Consider the following 22,100-nt stretch of genomic DNA (forward strand, 5'->3'; position numbering starts at 1 on the left):
GTCTGCACAAAAGCAAGTATTTCCTACCTGTTTGGATGCCCAGGGGAGGCTGGAGGAGAGGGTCTGAGCTGTGAGAGGGACCCACAAGACTCAGAAAAGCAGCGATTTTGCACATGCTCACAACCTGGAGCTTGGTATCTTTTGGCCAGCGATGGCTTTCAAGCTACTCCCCCACCTTCACCTGAGTGCCTAGGTTATAAGCACCTTTTGATAGCATTGTAGGTAATTAACTAAATACAGTTTAGTTAGCAGATAGTTAACTAAAGTATGTTTAGTTAGAAGTAATTTTCTGTTTGAAGCTTCTTATTTTCCACCTCTTTCAGTTACCAGAAATCGGATGCCAAGTCTTGACCCAGTACAAACTGTCAGGGTTTTAAACGTGTCTGTCAGGTGGCCGTGCCCTCACTGATCAGGATTCCTGTGGCTCATTTGTTCACTTATTTTTTGTTTTCTTGTGAATGCAGCCTCCTACCTGGGGTGGGGGGCAGAGAGACTGGCTTTTCACTTCTGTCTTCACATGGAAAGAATATGCAGGACATTTGAATTCAGACTTGGAGAGTACACTCATCAGTATCTGCACCATGGTCGTGTCCTGAGGAGCCCGTGCCGCGTGATGGCTTGGCTAGGCCACTCAAGGAGCTCTTGGGACACCCCTTTTTCAGTAGGTACCAGCACCTCTGCCTCCCACATCTGAGAGTTCCAGAAGATACCAGCCACCACCAGCAGAACCTGAGCAATTCTGTAGTCACGCCACAACAAGCTCAGGAGAAACAGGAGCAGCAAGGCAGCACCCGGAGCCGGGAACACGAAGGAGTGCTATCCGCAGGCTCTCCATTAAGGTGTGACCCCGAGGAGGTAAGAAATGCCTCCTGCCAGCAGAGGAACACTGTGCTGATGGCCATCTCGGGCTGTGCCAGTAGGCCAGCTCAATGCCTGTGGGAGCAGGGATGGGGTTTGGGATGGGGGCTTTTAAAGCCGTTATCTGTAGGGAAGACTGCACTCCTCACCTGACCTGGGGGCTCAGGGGGCACTGCTTGCTGGAAATGAGCATGTACATCATGATAAGGTGGCAACATAAGATGGTCGAAGAAGCAGAATGCATGTCCAAACCCATGCCTCTCCTGCACAGGGATGCATCAGGGCTGGAGCTTGCTCCCCTGGCTGGGGCAGCTGGGCTGGAGGAGCTGCCACCTGCTCTGTGCTTGCTCGTTCTTCTTCGCTTCTCCCTAGGACACCACATAAATGCAGGCTCGTAGCCTATCTTTGTGCAAACTCAGTGTGGCGTGAGAGCTTTAATCGCCACAATGGTAACTTTGTTTCGCAAATTCAGCTTTGCTGAAAGGAGATACAGCATCCCTGCGGAAGGGGAATTGTGTCTGGTTACACCGCAGCAGACTTCGGTGCCATCTGTTTTCTTGCTTTTAAAATACAATGCTCTGAATTTAATAAAAAAACGTCACCAGCTTGATAGCTTCCCTGAATGCCTGATGCTCTGTTTCTTACCGATGACTGAGGTTATCAACATTTAGCAAGATGGGAATCACCCTGTCCATCAAACTGGAATTGGGCTCCAGTCTGCCTTGACCTTATTCCTGCTGCTGTTTTCTGTGGCTCTGTGGCTTGCCCTTGCCAGACTGCAAGGGCTGTTTTTTCAAGCTAACCTGAGGAACGCATAAACCCGCCCCTGGCGACACGAGCACATGCGGTTAATGCTTGTGAGCATTGATTCTGAAAAGAAATTCAGAAAAATCGAATCAAATCCTGTTCCCACTTGTAACCTTGGTGATAATGCGTCCTTCAAAGTGTTTTTGGAGATTAAAAAACCCTGACATTTCAGGCAAGTAACAGTCTGATAATTACTTGACTCATGGTGAGCATGAGGAATGGAACAGAATAGTTATGCTATGATAAACAGTTACATGTGACAAGCTATGACCTGAGGGGTCTATTCAGAAGAACAGCTTTCTGCAGTGCAGGTCCGAGGCCCACCTCGGAGCAGCCATGGGCAGACCTACAACATGACTCAGGCAGGGACTGAAGGCCCCAGGCTGAGCTGAGACACCACATCCCCATGGCCCTTCGCAGAAGAGTGGGTGCGGGTCCCAGGTGGAAGGCTGGTCCCAGCCATCGAGGCCTGTGAGCATTCCCAGGAGCCAGGCAGGAGCAGACCTGCACTGCTCACTTGGTCTCCTTCAGACACTGACAACTGTCCACCTTAGAGACCAAGTATTGAACGAGATGGGAGTTTTGCTCCGGGGGAGTACTGTTGTTCTCAGCTCTTTTGTTTTATTGTAGTTTTTCAAGGGAACAACTCGGGCATTTCTAAAAATCAGTACAAGGTGAAAAAAAACCAAATCTACAGGGAAAAGAAAAGGTATTGCTTGCCTCAAAAAGATTTGCAGCTGTTTAGTTGAGAAGCATTTTCTGCTTCAAACTGGGGGCTTGACTTTTGAGCCTTGCTAGTGCCAGAGATGCGGGGTTGGGCCATCCTGTGGAAACCCAGATCAACTGGATTAACACAGGAGACTTTAAACTGCACTTCCCCGTGTTTTTTGCAAATTTGTCCAGATGGTCAAATTATGTAGAGACCATTCAAAGCTCTTACCCCATCAGAAGGGACATGGCTTCTTCCTACAGTCACAGAAGCAGCGCCTGGGCTGTGATGTGGTTACCCACTCGATCCCTCCTGCTGGGGCAGGGCTGGGAAGAAACCTTGTAAGAGGTTTCCTCAGCATGGGAAGACATAGGTAGGAGGAAGAACAGAACAGAATAGAATATAGAATAATTCCAGTTGGAAGGGACCTATATCTAGTCCAGCTGCTTGACCACTTCAGGGCTGATCAGAAGTTAACGTATGTTGTTGAAGGCATTGTCCAAATACCTCTTAGACACTAACAGGCTTGGGGCATAGACCACCTTTCTAGGAAGCCTGTTCCAGTGTTCGACCACCCTCTTGGTAAGGAAATGCTTCTTAACGTCCAGTCTGAACTTCCGATGATGTAGCTTTGAACCATTCCCACGTGTCTCATCACTGGATCCCAGGGAGATCTTAGCACCCCCCTCCTCAGTAAGCTGTAGGGAGCAATGAGGGCTCCCCTCGGGCTCCTTCTCTCCAAACTAGACAAAAGCACACGGAAGCGCCAGGATGAGGTCTCCTAAGCTGAGCCAGACGCCACTGAGGTGGAACGCCGTGGAAGTGACACCTGGAGGAACCCTGTTCCATGTGCTTTGCCTCCCCGCACTGGCCCCCGCTCCCTGGGAACCCTCCCCGGCCCAGGCCAGGGGGATGGGAGACGCTTCGGCCTGGCGTGCCCAGGGAGATCCCCCCGCTCAGAGGCTGTAACCCGAGGAGACCCCTTCCCGAGCCGCCCGCACCGCCTCCCCGCAGCTCCCCGGGCTGCGCCTCACGCCGGCCCCCGAGCAGCACGCCCGGCACCGCACAGCCCTGCCCGCCGGGGCTCCGCCTAGCCCGCCACCCGCGGCCCCCAGCCCCGCGCCCGCAGCCCGTGCGGGGACGCAGGCCGGGGGGGGGTGGGGGCATCTTCCCGCTCCTCAGGCACGGCGGGAGCGCCAGGCGGCGGGCACAGCTGTGCGGGGGCCTGCCGGTGCAGAGCAGCGGGGAGCTGCCGGGCCGTGAACAGAGCCGCCGCGCTCCTCCGGACTCCGCCGGCCCGCCCCGCGTATACCCCGCGTATGCCCCGCCACAGCGGCCGCCCCGCGACCAGCCCCTCCGGCGCCGCGGCGCCCCCTGCCGGCCGGGTGGGGAGCGGCGGGACGAGCGGCGGGACGAGCGGCACCGCCCCCCCTCCCCCGCACACGACCAGGCCCGCGCGCAGCCCTCCCGCCAAGCCCCCCCCATCCCCCCGCCCCCACCGGCGGGGCGGGGCCTCGCTCGGCGCCGGCGCTTCCGGTTGGGCGGCGGGCGGGCGGGCGGGCGCGGGGTGGGGGCGATAACGCGGCCGCTCCTCAGGCGCGCGCCACCGCCCGCAGCCCCCTCCCTGCCCCCGCCCCGCCCCGCCCCGCCCCCGCGCGGCCCGAGCCCGCCAGCGCTGCGGCCCGGCCCTGCTGCCGTCACCGCCGCCGCCGCCGCCGCCGCCGCCGCCGCGGGGGAGCGCCCGGCCCCTCCCCCCGCCCCGCCGCCCCCGGAGGTGCCGCAACGGTGAGTGCGGGCGGGGAGCCCCTCTCACCCCTCCCCCCCCCCCCACAAGCCCTTCCCCGCGCCCGCACCGAGCGGAGCGGCCGATCCGGGCCCGGCCCGCTCCCCTCCCCCTGGGCAGCGGGCCTGGGCCTTCCCCTCGTCCAGCCCCCGCCGCGGCGGAGAGCGGGCGGCCCCCCGGGGGGGGGGTTGGGCGGCGGGGGTGGTCGCGCAGGCGGGGGGGGCGGTCGGTGCCGGCGCCCGGGGAACAAAACCGGCGCGGCTGAAGCGGCGGCGCGGGCGGGGAGGGAGAGGGGAGGCGGGGGGAGACCGCCCGTCGGGCGGGAGGCTCGGAGGGGTTGGGGCTGGAAAGGGACCTTGCAGATCGCCCGGTCCCGACCCCCCCGCCTGGGCAGGGACGCCTTCCACCGGACCGGGTTGCTGAGAGCCCCGGCCAGCCCGGCCTTCAGCGCTCGCAGCGCGATCGGGCCGGGGCGGAGCGGGCTGCCCGGGAGCGCCTGGTCTGGGGGCACCCCCTCCCCAAGAGAAAGTTAAAAGCCACGGGCGGCAGAGCCAGGAGCAGGTGGAGCGGGAGGTGCGTTCTGCTGCCATCCCGGCAGCACGCTGCCGGCTGCCCGGGGGAAGCGAGTTCTGCGCGGGATGTGTCCCCGCCGGGGCTGTCCTCCTCACTCCTGACAGAAGCGTCTGCAGGGAGGTACCGCATCGCTCGTGAGGCCGGGAGCAAATCAGAGAAGCTGTGGATGCCCCATCCCTGGAAGCGTCCAAGGCCGGGTTGGATGGGGCTCTGAGCAACCTGGTCCGGTGGGAGGTGTCCCTGCCCACGCAGGGGGGTTGGAACCGGGCGATCTTGAAGGTCCCTTCCAACCCAAACCATTCTGTGGTTCTGTGTCAGTGGATTGCATCCCTATGTCACTGGGGGCGGGTGAAACAAGTGGACTGTTAGTGGCATTCTGGAACTGGCCGCTGAACTGAAGGAGCCCGGAGATGCGCTGCGGGAGTAGCCACCGCTAGTATTTGGTGCAGGTGTTAAGAAGACCTGATGCATGACCGTGCACATCGGAGCTCTGTTAGCTGGGAACAGTTCCTCGCTGTCAAGAAGTAAGAGGGATAACTGGAAGCTTGACTCGTACAGAGTTGTTGTAAGTGAGGAATGTAGAGACCTTGGATTTGATTTTTCCCTTTGTAAGTCTTGCTTTTGTGATACTGTAAATTGAATTCTTAGCCTGGTATCACCAACATTCACAACTGTTATTCAAACTTTTTGACAATCGGTCTTGTCTGGTGGCTCCAGTGGCAGTTCATTAACTCAGTTTCAGCATTGCAGAAATAAGGTTTCTAGGGTCACTTCTGGAAGGCATCTAGGCACTGCTGTGAACTTGGGGGTTAGAAAGCTTTATCAGAAGTTCATGGCATTAATTTTTCCTACCCTTACTCTGTCATAGGTGGGTTGATATTGCTCTGCAGCTTACACTGTTGTTAGGTCTTGTTTTAAGAACTAATGTTGCTGCTTAAACTTGTTCTGTTAGCAAAGATGTAAATCTTGTGGGATAGCTGCAGTTCTGCCCCCTTTGTGCTTCTAAGTTGGGTTGTCTGCATGTGAGTGGAGTCTTGTTACTTTGTACCATTCCACTGACTTAAACCTTTCATGGAAATGGGGGACCCACATAATGCAGCCATTTCCTGCATGGATCTGGTGTCTCATGTTCTCACTGCGTATCTCACTGTGGCAATGGCTGGTCAGGTCAGGGTGCTTGTGCCTTTTTTAGGGGTGTAATTTTAAATACGTGGTTCAGCAATCATTTGTGATAGAAATTAAGCTGTGTAGATGCGCTGGTAGCCGTGAGTTTGGTTATGAGGAGGCAGTCAGGTTCCTGTGGACATGTCTGGATTAGCAGGAGCACAGCGTTGCCTGTCTCATTTCCAGTGTCTTGGAAGTGACCTTCTCACCTGCTGCTGGTGTTGTGAAGTGCCTGCTGTGCCGCACTGAGGGGATGTTTGTGTGCATCTTCCTCTGGGAGCTAAACTTCTGTTTCTTTTGGCAGTTGCAACACAGGGATGTAACTTCAGGAGAAGCATCATGTTGCCACCAGTCTGCTGTTCACTTTTTTGACACTGCAAGAGCATGTCCTTTTTTCTTTTACTTAAAAACAGCAGTAGTCTGGATCTGCTCCTGCTAGTAGAGGCAGTGATGCAGCTGTATCCAGTTTTCTTGTGTAGGGAGCAAACTTTTTAACACCAACCCTTCTCACTGATACAGGAAATGGCTCAATTGCATCACTGATGCTGTTTGACTGCACTCTGTGGTTGCCCTGCAACACACCTAGCCAGCTTCAGAATCTGCATCTTGAAATTTTGAGTACTACCACTTTCTGCCAAATCGTGACTTTGGCTTCTCGGATGCTGAGAACCAATCAAGAAAACTGGTGATGGTTGTTCTTTTCTTGAAGTTCTCATTATGGGTCTCATTACCGAGCCTTTTCCTCTGCAGTTTTTCTCTCCTTGTTGTGGAGAAGATTATGACCAGAATTGCAGTGTAGGGGACAGGAGCTGGTGAGAGAAATCTTCAGCATCTCTAAGAGCTGGCAGTAGGAACCTTTGTATGTAGGTTCTAGACATGCATGAAAGAAAGGGGATGGGGAGAGGTGGCTGATGGAGCCACAGTAGAGACTGCTGAGATCTCGACTTCAAGTAGCCTTCAACCTGAGTGGTGAACATTGATCTATGTCACTTCAGGTCAGCAAAAATCTTTAGTCAAGCTGAGTTGGTGCTTGTGCTGTTACTCTGCTGATATTTGTGGATACAGAGAGCTTGTAGAAGCACTTGCATGTTTGGGTAGATTTCAGTGGAAATATTCATGTCTTAGGAAGACTCTGAATGAGTCTTGGCTGCCTCAGACTAAAGTTTAGTATTGTAAGCTCCAGAATGTTAGCTGAATCTTAGGACTTTGTCTTGAAGTGGACACAGGGGGCAGACACGAACAAGCATAAGTGCAGGGCTCAGGCTTCTGCTTCAATTGTAATGTGTTCTTAGAATAGATGATCAGTTCTTTTTTGCTGTATCTGTATTTGTTTTGTGAGTGATGCAGCCATGAAAAGTAAGAACATTAGGAGGGAATGCAGAAATAGTGGTTAAGGAATGTAGTGTGCTTTTAAAGTCTTAGTGTCATGCAGCGCAGCCTCAGCCACTGTGGCACGGCACATGCTGTACCTGTGAGTTTTAGTAGGGGCAATGCTGAAGTGTCCTTTTTACAAAAGGCATAAATTATCTGTGCTTGGACAGGTGGCATCTCCTAGGAGTCTTCAGCAGGCTTTAGGTGAGGCCACTACTATGGCCATCTCCTTTCTGCTGTATTTCATGGGGGACCTGTCTCTCATGACAACATGATTTTCATCCAGAAATTCACACTTTCCCTCAAAGGGCTTCAAACAACCAGAGCTATGGTTTTAGCATTTGGTCAAGTTCTCTGCAGTGCACATGGAGCATCGTGCCAATTCAGTAGGACCAGCTATTTTCCTTACCCTTTTTATGGGTTTGAATTGGAGCAGTGCAGAGTTAGGTCCCTTTGATATCTGTAATAAAGCATTTACACAGAGGGAGCATGGTCCCTCTTTCTTAATGTTGCCAAAAAGATGCTGCTGAGCACAGATAACCAAACCATGGGAACCTAACTATTGATCATATGGTTTCTAGTCTGACTGGCTCTGCTGGTGGGGGACTGTTTTTCCCAACAGTGACATGCTATTTCTCAGACTTGCACCCAACTGGACAAGGCAGGATACAGTGCAAAAGAAGTTCTGATGCAGGAATTGATGGCAAAGAGATGTGAAGCAGACAAGTTTCCTGTGTGACAAACCAGAGTCCAGAGGAGGGCAATAATTAGAGCTGTGTAGAGACAGTGGCATTTGAGCTCAAAATGAGAAGGGACAGCAAAATCTTATAGACTAACTCTTCAGATATGTGCTAAGTGAATCAGCAACATTTTGGAGTTTACTCCTTCAGAAGTGTTTCAACAAATTGAAATTGACAACCTGAGTTAATAGTGGCTCGGCCCTGTTCAAGTTTGTGACTGGTTTCACCATCGCTGCTCTAAAACTGGGTTTACTATTCCATGGTGTTGCAACACCAAAGAGTTGTCTTGCTCAGTAGTATGCCTCAATTAAATAGAGATTTCAGCAGAAGAAGCAGTTTCTTCAGTGGCTGCCAGCTACAGAGTACTGAAATTATAAAATTTAAAAGGATGAGTGATGACAGTGAGAGAAAGTACCACCAACTCTTTACTGTTATTTCTTATGCCAAAGGTCTGAATGTCAACCTTTAAAAGCCTGGTGATGAAAATGAGGAAGGGCCTGTAACTTTTCCAGTTCCAGAATAACCTCCTGGTCAAAAAACATAGCCGTAACTTGCACAATTTGTGAAAGGGAGCTAGGGACCTTTTCACACTATTGCATCTGGAAGAAAATGGAAATTTCCATTGTAAAGTAAGACAGAACTTAATCAAAGAAGAGGATAGGAGGTGGGGAGGGGTATAATTGAGAGGATTGAGTAACAGAAAACTCCATAAAGGGCAACAGTTAGTTGATGTGTAAAGAGGAGGGAAGTTATGGGAAGGGCAGAAGTGATAGTCTGGTAAACTTTGTTGTAAGCTATGATAAATTCAGTTTGGAAGAGCCTTTTTAGGTTTTCTAGAGAAAATAAAGTGGACAATTCAGGAGTACCACCAATTTTGAAATTGACAAATTTCTTCTTGGTTCTGAAAACATGATTAGTGCACTATGTCCATGTTGTCCTAATTACATTCTTTGATCTGGTTTTAAAAATATCTTTTTCTTTAGCTTTTATGATAAGTTCAGATTTTTTTGCTTTCAAGTTGAAATCTTACTTTGCTCCCATCACCCCAAATTCCCCAACAAAAAATAAACCCTAATTCCTGAAGACTTTTAAGTCTTTTAGAGTGTTAAGAGATAGCTTGCTTTGGGGTTTGTCAGTTGACAAGTTGTTCATTACTGCAGAGATACAGACCATTGAGCACTGCTACTATATTTGTTCTTTGTTTTGACCTTTTACAGGAATAAAAAGTTTGTTATAAGATGCTGGGAGGTGTTTCATGATCACCACCAAATGCGGTGTGGACTGCATTTTGGGGTGTCTTTTGTATGGCTGCTAATAGTGCTGCAAAACTGCAATTTATACCCAAAAGAACCTTCCACCTCAGCATTTATAAAGCAGTGCAGTTACTTCTATGGTGTAGCTAGCTTGTGGTTGGATGCTGTTCATAGGTCTTATAGATGTGAAGCAGAATTCCTCTTCAAGCTCTGTCCATGGTCCCACCATGCTTCCCAGTTGGAAATCTCCCTATTCCTGTGACTTGTTCCAAGAGCAGTTGAGCCAGTGAACCATTAGTTCTTAGGGATTTATGCCCTCTGCTCCTCAGCCAATTCCTCTTTCCTGTTCTTTGTTGTGGGTGTTGTTGCTGTGTTGTTGGGTTTTTTTCTTTATCCGTGTTGTCCTTTAGCAGCACTGCTAGTTTACTTTCATTCCGTTGCTGGTTCAAATCCAAAGCAACTCAGCACTGTAGTATTTTTAAATCTTTCTCTTTTTCCCTAATTACAAGCTGCATCAGACACTGCTTGTTCTGCAGGTTTTAAAACTATTTGCATACTGACCATTTATGTACCGGTTATGGGCTAAACAGCACCAGTAACTGTTAAGTGAAATATTCAGCCTTAGCCTCAATGGAATAATTTCTCTTATTCTCTACTCAGTTCCTGATTTTCTTGAAACTTGTAGAAATTTAATGAGGCTGGATTGCTTTGTCCAGTTTGATTGGCATTGACTGTAGGGCAACGTGTTTGTGTAAGCCTCATTTCCATAAGAAGCCAGGGTAAAAATGCTTTAGGAATAAATTAAGAAAACTTGCTGTGCATGCATATTTTTAGATGAGTTGTTAGTTTAATAGATATTTAGACGGGAAAATTAATGTTAAAAGGAGACAAAAACTGGTGTGTTTTGAAACAGTGTCTTACTAGACCCCCAAAATTAGGTTGACAGCTTAGCATGATAATCATGCACCACGTTTGATTTGAACCTATAAAAAAAAGCCCATGCATTTTACATGAATGTCCAAATATTCCTTTTCACTATGGAGATACTACCTACATTTACGTGAAAATGACTTACAGAATATGGTTACAATTGGTTTTCTGCTCACTGTAGTAGTTAATCCAGGTAAATCCTGTTGAAAATAGTGAAATCTAGTCAAATCATGAAAAAAAAATATTAGCATTTCAGATGCTAAATTTGTGTGTTGTGGGGTGATTATTTTTTTGTGGTTGGTTGGTTTTGTTGTTTTCTTTGAAGGTCTTACAAAAACTAATTTTTAGAAACTTCTATCTTTTTTCTGGGGTAAGGCAAACAATATTTTGAATACAAAGGGCTGTTAACCTCACCAACTGGAAAAAAAGTCATTACTGTTTTCCTTAAGTAGTGTTTTTGTTGCTGTTAGAGCAGGAGATGAAATAATGGAGTGGAAAAAGTTCTTTTCATAATGGATAAAGTGTCTATGAGCAGCAGCTTTTGTTTTTCATGTAGTTAGTGAAAGGAAAACAGTGTTTAACAGACAAAAACAGTCCCTAGTCGTTAGGCTGCTTCTTGAATTTTTTTTGCCTTTGTCAAAACTAGCTAATTTGTTTTGAAATCTTATGATGAAGATGCAGTTCTCTAATGGCTTTATCTCAGTGGCACTTGTTTTCCAGTACTTTTTTTTTTTTTTTTTCAGTTTACAAGTGTAATGTAAAGAAAAACATTTCAAATCTGGGAAGACAACTGGGAAAGCAGGTCACATTTATCAAATTAAATATAAGCTTGGGTTCTTTTTTATCATTTGCTTGCATGTTTTTTTTACATAGATAGGAAGGCCTAGTGTTAAATATCAGCTTTGTTTTTCGAGTTCTACTGATGTAAAATGACTTGCAGAAGTTAGAGACACATATCTTTGGATTTCTTTATGAAGTAGTTAGGACGAGGGGAAACGGCACCAAGTTACAACACAGGAAGTTCCACCTCCACATAAGGAAAAACTTCTTTACTGTGAGGGTGACGGAGCACTGGAACAGGCTGCCCAGAGAGGCTGTGGAGTCTCCTTCTCTGCAGACTTTCAAGATCCATCTGGATGTGTTCCTGTGTGACCTGCTCTAGGTGGTCCGGCTCTGGAAGGGGAGTTGGACTTGATGATTTTCAGAAGTCCCTTCCAACTCCTATGATTCTATGATACCTATGCAGAAGATAGGCTTTTTAAATTGGGTGGGGAAAAAAGCATATGGGATTATTTAGGAATGGCAGTCGAAATTAACATTGCCTGCTAACTATACGGGTTTTTTTCTCTTTATTGCAGGAACTGAAGCTTTCTCTTTAAAAGGTGCAGTGCTGTGAAAACTGTTACTGACCACAGAAAAATGGACATGTTGCAGATACTACGTAAAACCACAGACCGCTTAGAATGTGATCACTGCAGCTTCAGAGGAACGGATTATGAAAACATACAAATTCATATGGGTACCATACACCCGGAGTATTGTGATGAAATGGATGCTGCTGGTTTGGGTAAACTTATATTTTATCAAAAAAGTGCAAAACTGTTCCACTGCCACAAATGTTTCTTTACCAGCAAGATGTATTGCAATGTGTATTATCACATCACAGCACAACATGCAGCACCTGAGAAGTGGAATGAGGAGCGGAAAGAACATGTAGAAGGAGATTCAGATCCCTCCAAAAAAGGTGTCACATCAGAGCCACAGAAACCTACCCTTTCCCCGGAGTCGTGCAAACCTACCCTTTCTCCTGAACTGTCCAAATCTGAACCTGTTGTTTCCCCCAAGCTGCAGAAATTGTCAGTGTCCCCTGAGCCTCAGAAGTCAGCTCAGGTGACTTTGTCAGATCCAGAGAAGTCAGCTGAGGGCACGTCCCCAGATCCGGAACAGTCAGTCCGGGGCACATCTCCAGATACAGAGAAGTTAGCCTCAGCTGTATCTCCAGACTCAGAGAAGCCATCTCCTGCTGGGTCTCCTGAACCACAGAAGCCATCTCCTACTCTGTCTCCTGACTCACAGAAGCCATCCCCTGCTGTATCCCCTGACCCACAGAAGCCAGCCCCAGCTGCATCTCCAGAGCCCCGCCGGCATTCCCCAGCAGTGTCTCCAGAGCCCCGCCGGCATTCCCCAGCCATGTCACCAGAGCCCCGTCGCCATTCTCCTGCTGTGTCGCCGGAGCCCCGTCGCCATTCTCCCGCGGTGTCTCCAGAGCCCCGCAGATACTCTCCAGCGGTGTCGCCAGAACCAAAGAAACCTCCCCCAGCCGTGTCCCCTGAACCGCGAAGGTATGCCCCAGCTGGGTCTCCTGAGTCCCGGAGGCATCCTTCTCAAATGCGCAGGCCTGCTCCTGCTTCTTCTCCGGAAACCCGGAGGCCTGCTCCTGCAGTTTCACCAGAGTCATGGAGACCTGGTCCGACTGTTTCCCCTGAGCCATGGAGATCTACACCTCATGAGGTGCAGAAATCTACGGTTTCTCCTTGGGCTCCAAAGCCTTCCATGTCCGTAGAGTCCCGGAGGTCTGGCTCCGAGTCCCGAAGACCTGGCCCCGTTGTGTCGCCAGAGCCTAGGAGGTTTGTTTCTGACTCATGGAAATCTACATCCTTTTCCGAATCCCAGAAGTCTACTCTTGTTTCTTCTGAGCCGTGGAAACCTATCTCATCTGTTTACCCTGAAGGCTGGAAGCCTGTTCTGTCCCCTGACACGTGGAAGCATTCTTCCTCTGTTTCTCCTGAGCTTCGAAAGTCCAGCCACACTGTTCCCTCTGACTCTTGGAAGCCTTCTTTCTTTCCTGAGGTCCGTAAGCCTGGTGCTTCGGTATCTCCTGAATCTTGGAAACTCTCTGAGTCTCGGAAATCTATGTTTTTTTCTGAAACTCAGAAATCCACCGCTGCTGCTTCTTCTGAGGTTCAGAAACGGGCTCATTTCCCTGAACCTCGGAAGAGAGCTCTGTTCCCAGAGTCTCGTAAATCTAATCCTACTGTTTCTACTGATGTCCAGAAACGTGGTGTCTTTTCTGAGCCCCAGAACCAGGTGTCTACTTCTGCTGTTTCTACTGAAGGTCAAAAACATGCCTTATGTTCTGAAGTCCAGAAACCAGCTCTTGTTTCTTCTGAAGTCCAGAAGCACGCTCTATTTTCTGAAGCCCAGAAACTTGCTCACATTTCCTCTGAAGTTCAGGAGCCTACTTCATTTCCAGAGTCTCAGAAGTCTGCTTCTCCTGAAATTCAGAAACATGGCCTCTTTACTGAGTCCCAGAAACCTACTCCTTCTCTTTCTCCTGAGACCCCCAAACAAGCTCTTTTTATTGACTCCCAGAAATCTGCTATTTCCCCTGATATTCAAAAGCATGCTGTTTTTACTGAGATGCAGAAACCTGCTGCTGCTTTATCCTCTGAAGTCCAGAGACGTGCTGAAACTACTGTGTCTTCTGAAATCCAGAAGAACATCTTGTTTTCCGAGCCTCACAAGTCTGCTCCAGGTTTTTCCTCTGAGCCCCAGACACCTAGTGAGTCTGGTGAGAGTGACTTTCTTTCTCACAGTTTAGATGATCAGAAACCACTGGATGATTTATTCTCACAGGATGAACAATCAATTTTAGCCAAAGAATCACCAGAAGACCTGTTATTTTCTTGCCCAAAAAAGAGGCCCAAGAAGGAAAACCAGGAGAACTCAGATTCTGAACTAAATAGCAGTGAGTGTGGAAAAATGGAGATGGACTCGATGGAGATGAAGGAACAAGAATCCAACAGTGACCAAGAGCAGTATGATATGGAGTCATCGGATTATGGCAAAGATAGCAAAATAGATGTAACCACTCCCATGCCACCGAAGTGTGTGCTGCAGTTTACTGAGGAGAAAGAGGCTTTCATCTCTGAGGAAGAAATAGCAAAATACATGAAGCGTGGCAAGGGAAAGTATTATTGTAAAATCTGTTGCTGCCGCGCGATGAAAAAAGGTGCCGTCTTGCACCATTTAGTTAACAAGCATAATGTTCAAAGCCCATACAAATGTAAAATATGTGGCAAAGCTTTTCTCTTGGAGTCTCTCCTTAAAAACCATGTTGCTGCTCATGGTCAAAGTTTGTTGAAGTGTCCACGTTGTAATTTTGAATCAAATTTTCCCCGAGGCTTTAAGAAACATTTAACCCATTGCCAAAGCCGTCACAGTGATGATACACCTAAAAAACACATGGACAGCCTTGAACCACTCGAAGAACAAATTTAATAAATTTTTTTTTCCCCTTGTGGTAGAAAAGCTGAATTTTACAGAAGTGTTCAAAAGTGTTGCTGTATGTTAACCGAGTAGTTTAGCTGATCTGACAAGTCAGAAGATGCATGGTTTATTGTACTATGTTTAACTTGTCTTATAGCTGTATTACTGAAATGATTTACTTTCAAAAGTCATTTTAAATATGTGTTCCTGTCTTTGTATTACCCATCAGTAGAGTCATATTTTATTTTTCAGATGTACTATGTTTTTGAAACCAAAATGGATACAAATTAGTTTTGTAAAGATTTGTAAAACATACAAACAGTTAAGGACTGGAGTGGCAAGCAATCCATATATTCCTGTGAAGACTGAACCTGGTTTTTCACATTTGTTAAATGTTGTATTTTTCAAAATGTTTTTATCAAATTCTCAAAATTAAAATTTTCACCAGATAGAATGTGAACGCAACAGGCATGAGGAACTACCAGTTCTTCTGGAATAATTGTGCCCCGAGGTTGTAGTTGAGTGTATAATCGTTGGAAAATTTATTGCACTCAATTCTCTGACTTACTTGTCTCAGATTTAGAAGCACCAAGGTACTTATTTTGTGATTCTGTATTTTGGCCATGTTTTAAGCATGTACTAATATACATTAAATTGATGGATTAACGTCAGACTATGTATAGCTCAACACTTTCTCTTGATTCAGATGTTTGTAATGTCAGAAAACCCCCAAATTTCTTGTATTTGGTGAAATGTTATGCTTTAATCTTTTAACAATAAAAAGAAGCCCAACCTGGCACTGACCATTTTTCTTTTTTTTCCAAATCAAGAACAAAACCTTTTGTGTTGAACTTACTGTCTTACGTGTCTTTGGCAACAGGAGATACAAAATTATCCTGGAATTTGAACAGAATACTTTTAACTCTCCACTCATCAGCCTATGAAAGCAAGGGTAGTCTAAATTCCCTGTGTGCTTCAGGAAAACACATCAGATGTAAATGAGGGAAAACATGGGAAACAGGAATTTTTGCACTGCTATTTAGCATGCTTGCCTTTGTGCTATATGCATATTAGCTGTTCACAAAATGTAAGGACTTTATAATTGAGCAGGAGTATAGTTTTTAAGCAGAGATAGCACAAGGAAAGTTTCCTTTTCAAGGAAAGCTGTTGTAAATATTGACTTAGAAGGTGTAAGTGATATTGTTAAATAAATACTAATTAAAAAACCTTGAGGCTCCCAAGGAAGAGCTTCAGACTGATTTGTTTGAAGCCTGTGTCTGATATCTTTTATGTTTCAAGAGGAGTGCTGCAAGGAAACAAAAAGCATTTAAAGTTCTACTCTTAGGTGACAACTCTGTGTTGCCTATTAAAAGCAAGCTTTCTTGCAGGGTCCTCTCACAGGACCAAACTCACTCTGTGCCCCTAAGTCAAGTGCCCTTTCTTTCCTTTCATGAGGTCCCGACTGGAATTCAAGAATATTTTTTTCCTAAGAGTGACTATAGGTAAATCTGAAAGAGAGCATTTGACTATTGAGGCTCTGCTAGACTATTGAGGTCTGACTTTGTACAAAAGCTGTTTTTCTCCTCTACTGTAATGGCGTCCTCCTTGTCATAGTCATTTGGTTAAAAAAGATGCCTTATGCTGTTTGAATAAAAGGAAGAAATCAAGGCAGGATTTGTTTGAATTGGCAGTGGTGTCACCTCAACAGTTCCATATCTCACTGCTGACAGGTGCTTGTTGCTTGCTGCTGCATACCAGTTAACTTCTTTGGTTTCTGGAGATCCACCAACAGGACTTGATGCTCTTTCTCTACACAGTTTTTTTCACCAACTGACTACTTGAGTCTTTAATCTTGATTTTCAGCTGTCAAAGTATACTTTAGAAATCTAGAACATGAGCTTTGCAAGTCCTGTTGATATTGGGGCATTCAGTCTCTAAATCCAAATGTGATGGGCACTTTCCAATTTTTCTTAGTACGAAATTTTGTCAAAGCCTTGTAGAAGTTGAAGGACATTTCTGGTGTGTATTTTTTTGTTCAGACTAAGACACAATTCTAGTTTGAGAACCTTAAGATGTGAAGGGGGGTCTGCTGGAATCTGAACTGATTTAACTAAATTATCTGAGCAACTGTAGGACTCCAACATTGTTTGCGTTTCAGATGACCAGTTATAGGTGTAAAGTACAAACAGTGATCATTCAAGAAAGAAATGCAAGTGAAGCACTTCAAGATTTACCAGTGAAAACATTTACTTGAAATATACCTAATGTTATCAGTTAGTCCTTGGACACTCTGTGAAGTAACCTCAGTCAAAATTGTCACTAATTTTTGGGGGTCAGTACTGTGTAATTCCAACATGAGGTTTCCTCTGGAGGTGGAGCTTGCTTGGGAAACATGGTCAGGTCAGGAGACAGTCACTGTGTCAAACATGAAGTTTACTGAAGAGTCATAGAATCACAGAATGTATTGGCTTGGAAGGGACCTTTAAAGGTCATTTAATCCAACCCTTCTGCAGTGAACAGGGACCTCTTTAACTAGATCAGGTTACTCAGAGCTCCATCAAGCCTGACCTTGAATAGACCGTCCAGGTATTTCAGATAACTTCAGTTCCTTCCCTCGCTGACTGAACCCTGTGGGCTGCCCCTGCCTGAGAAAAATGTGATTGCAAACAGTTGTAAAGAAGGCAGCAACATTTTTTTCCCCTTCCCCAAAATCCTATGCTGAGAAATGTGGTAGACAAGAATCACAGAACTATTCAGGTTGGAAAAGACCCTTGGGATCACCAATTCCAACCATCATCCCTACTCTACAAAGTTCTCCCCTAAATCATATCCACCAACACCACATCCAAACGACCCTTAAACACATCCAGGGATGCTGACTCAACCACCTCCCTGGGCAGCCTATTCCAGTGTCTAACCACTCTTTCTGTGAAAAAAAATTTCCTAATGTCCAGTCTAAAAAGCCCCTGTTGCAGCTTGAAGCCATTCCCTCTTGTTCTGTCACTAATTACCTGTGAGAAGAGACCAGCACCAACCTCTCTATAATGACCTTTCAGGTAGTTGTAGAGACTGATGAGGTCTCCTCTCAGCCTCCTCTTCCTCAAACTAAACATTCCCAGCTCCTTCTAGCGTTCTTAAGATTTATTCCCTAGGCCCTTCACCAGCTTCATTGTCCTCCTCAAATATCCTTAGATTTGTTCATAATGTTTAAGAATAGTAATGGGATTGGATATAGCAGGTTAGATATGCTTAAAATTCCCTTCTATTTGTATATGAATATATTGCTTGCTTAATCTCATGAAATTTTAGAAGCAGCACATACTGATTATTGAAGGTTTGCCCATAGGTTCATAGTTTTGTACTTGAGAGGGTTTTTAATCATGACTGTTTAGTGATGTAGAATGCTTTTATTAACATGAGTGCACTGAGGTCACCCCAACCATTGCTATATGCTCGTATTTATATATTTTCAAAAGGAGAAGAGAGAGGAAGAAGTTCAGCTGTTTCCTATGCTGCTGTTAATGTCCTGCTCTGAAGAAACATTAATCAAGTTTGGGTCAAATAATTACATTTCTGAGGTACAAGCATGTGAGAACATTTTTGTTGCTTACTTTCCATTGAGGATGGGAAAAGCTGCTCAAGAAAGTATTGCAATTAGATAAATAAATATAAAACTTTGAGAATACAAAATTTAGACACGTGAATTTTAAGGTGAAAAGCAAATAGGTGAAGGTGTAGGGTTCCACATGAATTCTAACCTTTCTGTATGTGCTTTGTAATAGACGTCAAACACATGATTGCATACTTTTAAAATATGGAATATATATTAACCTTTCACAGTATATGTATATGTAATAACTTTGCATTTTCTTTCCTTTAGGCTTACCTTATGTAGTTTAACATGTATTTAAAAAAACAAACCAAAACACAATCAGCCCCTTCCCCCTGTTTTCTAGTACTTGGATAAAATAAGGTAAAAATACTTGTTTTTTAACTAATACTATTAACCCAGCCAGGGTTGCCACATGGATGTTGATGGGTTATCTCTGAAGATCACAAACATAAGCATCCTATGTATAACTAAATATTTTGTAAAACTTCAGGGACTTGAGAAGGAGTTAACTGCCTGCCATGTGTATATAAATGGTAATGTAAATGTAAATATAAATGCATATATATTGGATACACTCTGTGGCTTATTACTTCAAATTTCCTGCAGCTGCAGCTCAGTGTAGTAAAGAGGGAAGTTAACTAAAAGCCAATAGAAGTAATTAACTTATGGCAGCATGGAAGTCTGTGAAGATTACTTATCTCTGCTTCCCAAGTATTAGAAAACATTTCTTGCCGTGATAAATAATACATGTTAATGAAAGTCAGCGTGGTATAATAATTTCCTGATTTGGGAGTATGGAATAGATATATACTCCTCTATAACACTCACAATAAACAACTTTATGATTCTCTGAATTTTTAAAGCATGTTTTTTAATTTATTATATTGAGAAATTGCCTCTGTATGAACTTCTAGGCAAGATGTCAGTGAAATCTGTGGTTCCTTTTTATACAATTCCAGTCCTTGGAGAGGAATGTTTTCTGTGTAAGCTTGGAAGGACACAGGCTTGAGTCCTTGTCATGCAAAATGCTCTGTGGAAAGTACAAAATAGAAAGTGAGAATAAAAACATGTTAGAGGATGTCATTGCTATAGAATAATGTTGCTTTTCAGCTACAACAGCAGTGTCCACATGTGCAGTACAAACTTCTTTTCATTGGTATTATTGCAAAAAAGGGTTAATGATTGTATGTAACGTCCAGTCATGTTTTTAAAGTGCATTTTCAAAAGCATTCAATGAGCCAAATCAAAAGTAGTCTGTAGAGATCTCAGATTTGTTTTTCCACAAAGGCCATTTCTATTACAGAGTGCAGCTTCCTTTCCTTTGATGTTTGGGAAAAGATTCTTGCAAGAATTACTACTTTCAGTAATAAATATTCTGTCTTCTTTCATCACATCTAAGAATATCTAAATATTCTGTCTAGGTGTAGCAGTATGTTGCTTAAGCTCTAGATCAAAGAAATGTGTAATGCAAAATCACTAGAAGGTAAACATTTTTATAGTATTAATGGTACTGGCTGTTCTTGTATTAGTGAGCAAATTAACTGTGGAAAAAATGTTGTTTATCAAAACCTGAAGGCCATTTAGGATTTAATGGTAGTGTTTCACAATAAGAATTGCATGTACTTCATAATCCCCTATTCTGAGAATGAGCCATTAAAAGAAGTTTTAAATTTTAATTAATTTAGTAGAAGCCAAATCAAAGTGACTTTTGCTTGTTTTTATTGTCTGACATACTTGGCTGAATATTTCTTCTGAGCTATATGGTCAAAATATTAGGTCTATTTTCTTTTTGCCTCTTTCTTTCTTTCTTTCTTTCTTTCTTTCTTTCTTTCTTTCTTTCTTTCTTTCTTTCTTTCTTTCTTTCTTTCTTTCTTTCTTCCTTTCTTCCTTTCTTCCTTTCTTCCTTTCTTCCTTTCTTCCTTTCTTCCTTTCTTCCTTTCTTCCTTTCTTCCTTTCTTCCTTTCTTTCTTCCTTTCTTTCTTCCTTTCTTTCTTCCTTTCTTCCTTTCTTTCTTCCTTTCTTTCCTTTCTTCCTTTTTTCCTTTTTTCCTTTTTTCCTTTTTCCTTTCTTTATTTCCCCTCCCACCAGAGAACTGTTGCCATTTCCACTTCATAAAGATCTGACCTCATCATTTCATAATCACCTCAGGGCAATATTAGTGCAGCTTTTCTCTGGAATGGTCCTGGCTTCTCCCTTGCCCTGGCACTGCATTCTCACCTTTTCCCCTGTTCACTTTGCTGTCATGCTGCCTTGAGGTCACACAGGTCAGCTTAAGAGGTTCTGCTGGAAACTTGCTGTTCTTTCATTGTGTTGTGGAGTTAGTCTGTTGATCTGACTTGCCTTGCAGCTGCAAGTGCTGATGCAATGGAAATGAGCATGAGGAGGACATTTCTTCTGAAGGTAGAGGGCCAAGACCAGAAGGGACAGTGAGCTCAGGTGGGCTTACAATCACTGTCAGAATGCTTCCTGAATCACAGACATGTTGGCTAAATTGCTCAACAGGGATGTCCTGACAGATCAGTTGTATTATTTTCTCACATCTGCTTCTTAACCTGTCAGTTGTCTGCTGGGTTGGTCTTTTCTTTCACTGCCTCTCTACCTTTTTAGTCTGTATTTTATGGGATACTCCAGGCAAAAGTCTTCTTGTGCCTCATGAAAGAGTGCCAAAGCCACAAGGGATAGCCCCTGACAAAAAGGATTAAGTCAGGTATGTATGCTTAGTGCTCCGTTAGCTGAGCTTGGAGCCTTGGCATAGTGGCTGAGCTGTGCTGCTGTGTTGAAGCTGCGAGGCAGCCCTTATTGTACCTAGACAACCCTTGACTGCAGCTGACCTTTGTGTAGATATCAGAAACAGATTTTTTGATTCCCTGTCTCAGATGCTTATACTAGTATTGGCTTTTCAAAGTGCACAACCTTTGTTGCAGAGCTCCTGACTGGAGTGAAGAAGCAGCTGAAGCTTTCTTTAAACAACTTGAGAAAGTCTGTATCTCAGATCTGGTTTTGTGGGGAATTTGATGCCCCTGGCATCTGATTAAAAGGGACCATGGCAAGATCCAATTAATCTGGTTTTCTGGTGGATGTCAGGAACAGCTTCCTGATACAGGTACTGGATGGGCCATTGGGGTGATGGACAACTTGGTCTGCTGTTCATGGACAACCAAGAAATGGCTGGAGATCTGATAATCAATGGTAGACTTGGCTGCAGTAACAATTAAATATCCTGATAGGGGGAAGTAGCAGACAGAATACAGACCATACACTTGAAGAGACCTGACTGTGAATTATTCAGGGAACTGGTAGGTGGGATCACAGAAGAGGCAACTCTGGTAAAGGAGCTAAGGAAAGATAGCAAGTCATTAAGGACAACCTGCCAAGAGTGAACTAACCCAAGAAGATTTATCAGGAGACTGGATTGGCTAAACATGGTGCACATGACAGAGCTCCAGTGCAAAAATAGCAGTACAAGAGAGATGGAAGGAGGGGCAGGCTACAAAGCAGGCCTTTAGGGGCATTGCAAGGAACATGAATGGCAATTAGAGCTGTTACTGCCACATTAGTGGGAAGAGTCTGAACGGTGAAAATATGGGACTGCTACAGAGTGGGGTGGGTGGATTAGTAACAGCAGACACACAGAAGGTTGAGGCACCCAGTGCTACCTTTGTCTTAGTTTTCACCAGCAAGGTCTCCAGGCCCCTGTGGTTAGTGAATGGGTAGAAGGAATGGAAGAGCTACCAGCAGAGATGGTTGAGTCAGGAGTTACTTGAGACAACTCAACTCATGCAAGGCCATGGGACCCTACAGCCAGCATCCCAGGGTGCTGTGAGAACTGGCTGTTGCCCTTGCAAGGCCATTTCATGGAGTTTCAGGGACGTCCTCAGTCACTGGAGGAAAGGCAAGTTCAGAAGAATGATTCAGAATTTCTCTGGTCCTCACAAATATTTAATCTTTATAGTTCAGATAAAAATGTTAAAAATAGATGTGGAAGATGGATACTTGCCTTGTCACTGTCATTCTATAAACGCTAATTCCT

The 22,100-nt window shown here is 45.3% G+C and overlaps 1 protein-coding gene across 2 annotated transcripts; it reads left to right on the forward strand.

The window, feature by feature from the left end:
- Window positions 1-4,086: 4,086 nt before the first annotated feature.
- Window positions 4,087-15,253, forward strand: CHAMP1 (chromosome alignment maintaining phosphoprotein 1). Of its 2 annotated transcripts, none has more exons than XM_051644050.1 (2): window positions 4,087-4,159; window positions 11,547-15,253. In XM_051644050.1, the coding sequence occupies exon 2, from the start codon at window positions 11,608-11,610 to the stop codon at window positions 14,467-14,469; it is 2,862 nt and encodes a 953-aa protein (XP_051500010.1). In that variant the 5' UTR covers window positions 4,087-4,159; window positions 11,547-11,607; the 3' UTR covers window positions 14,470-15,253. The 2 variants fall into 2 exon arrangements, with proteins under 2 accessions (XP_051500010.1, XP_051500011.1); XM_051644051.1 differs by lacking the exon at window positions 4,087-4,159 and adding an exon at window positions 5,021-5,254.
- Window positions 15,254-22,100: the final 6,847 nt, after the last annotated feature.

This window comes from Apus apus, chromosome 1, assembly GCF_020740795.1.
Source record: "Apus apus isolate bApuApu2 chromosome 1, bApuApu2.pri.cur, whole genome shotgun sequence".
In the NCBI taxonomy this organism is placed as follows: domain Eukaryota; kingdom Metazoa; phylum Chordata; class Aves; order Apodiformes; family Apodidae; genus Apus; species Apus apus.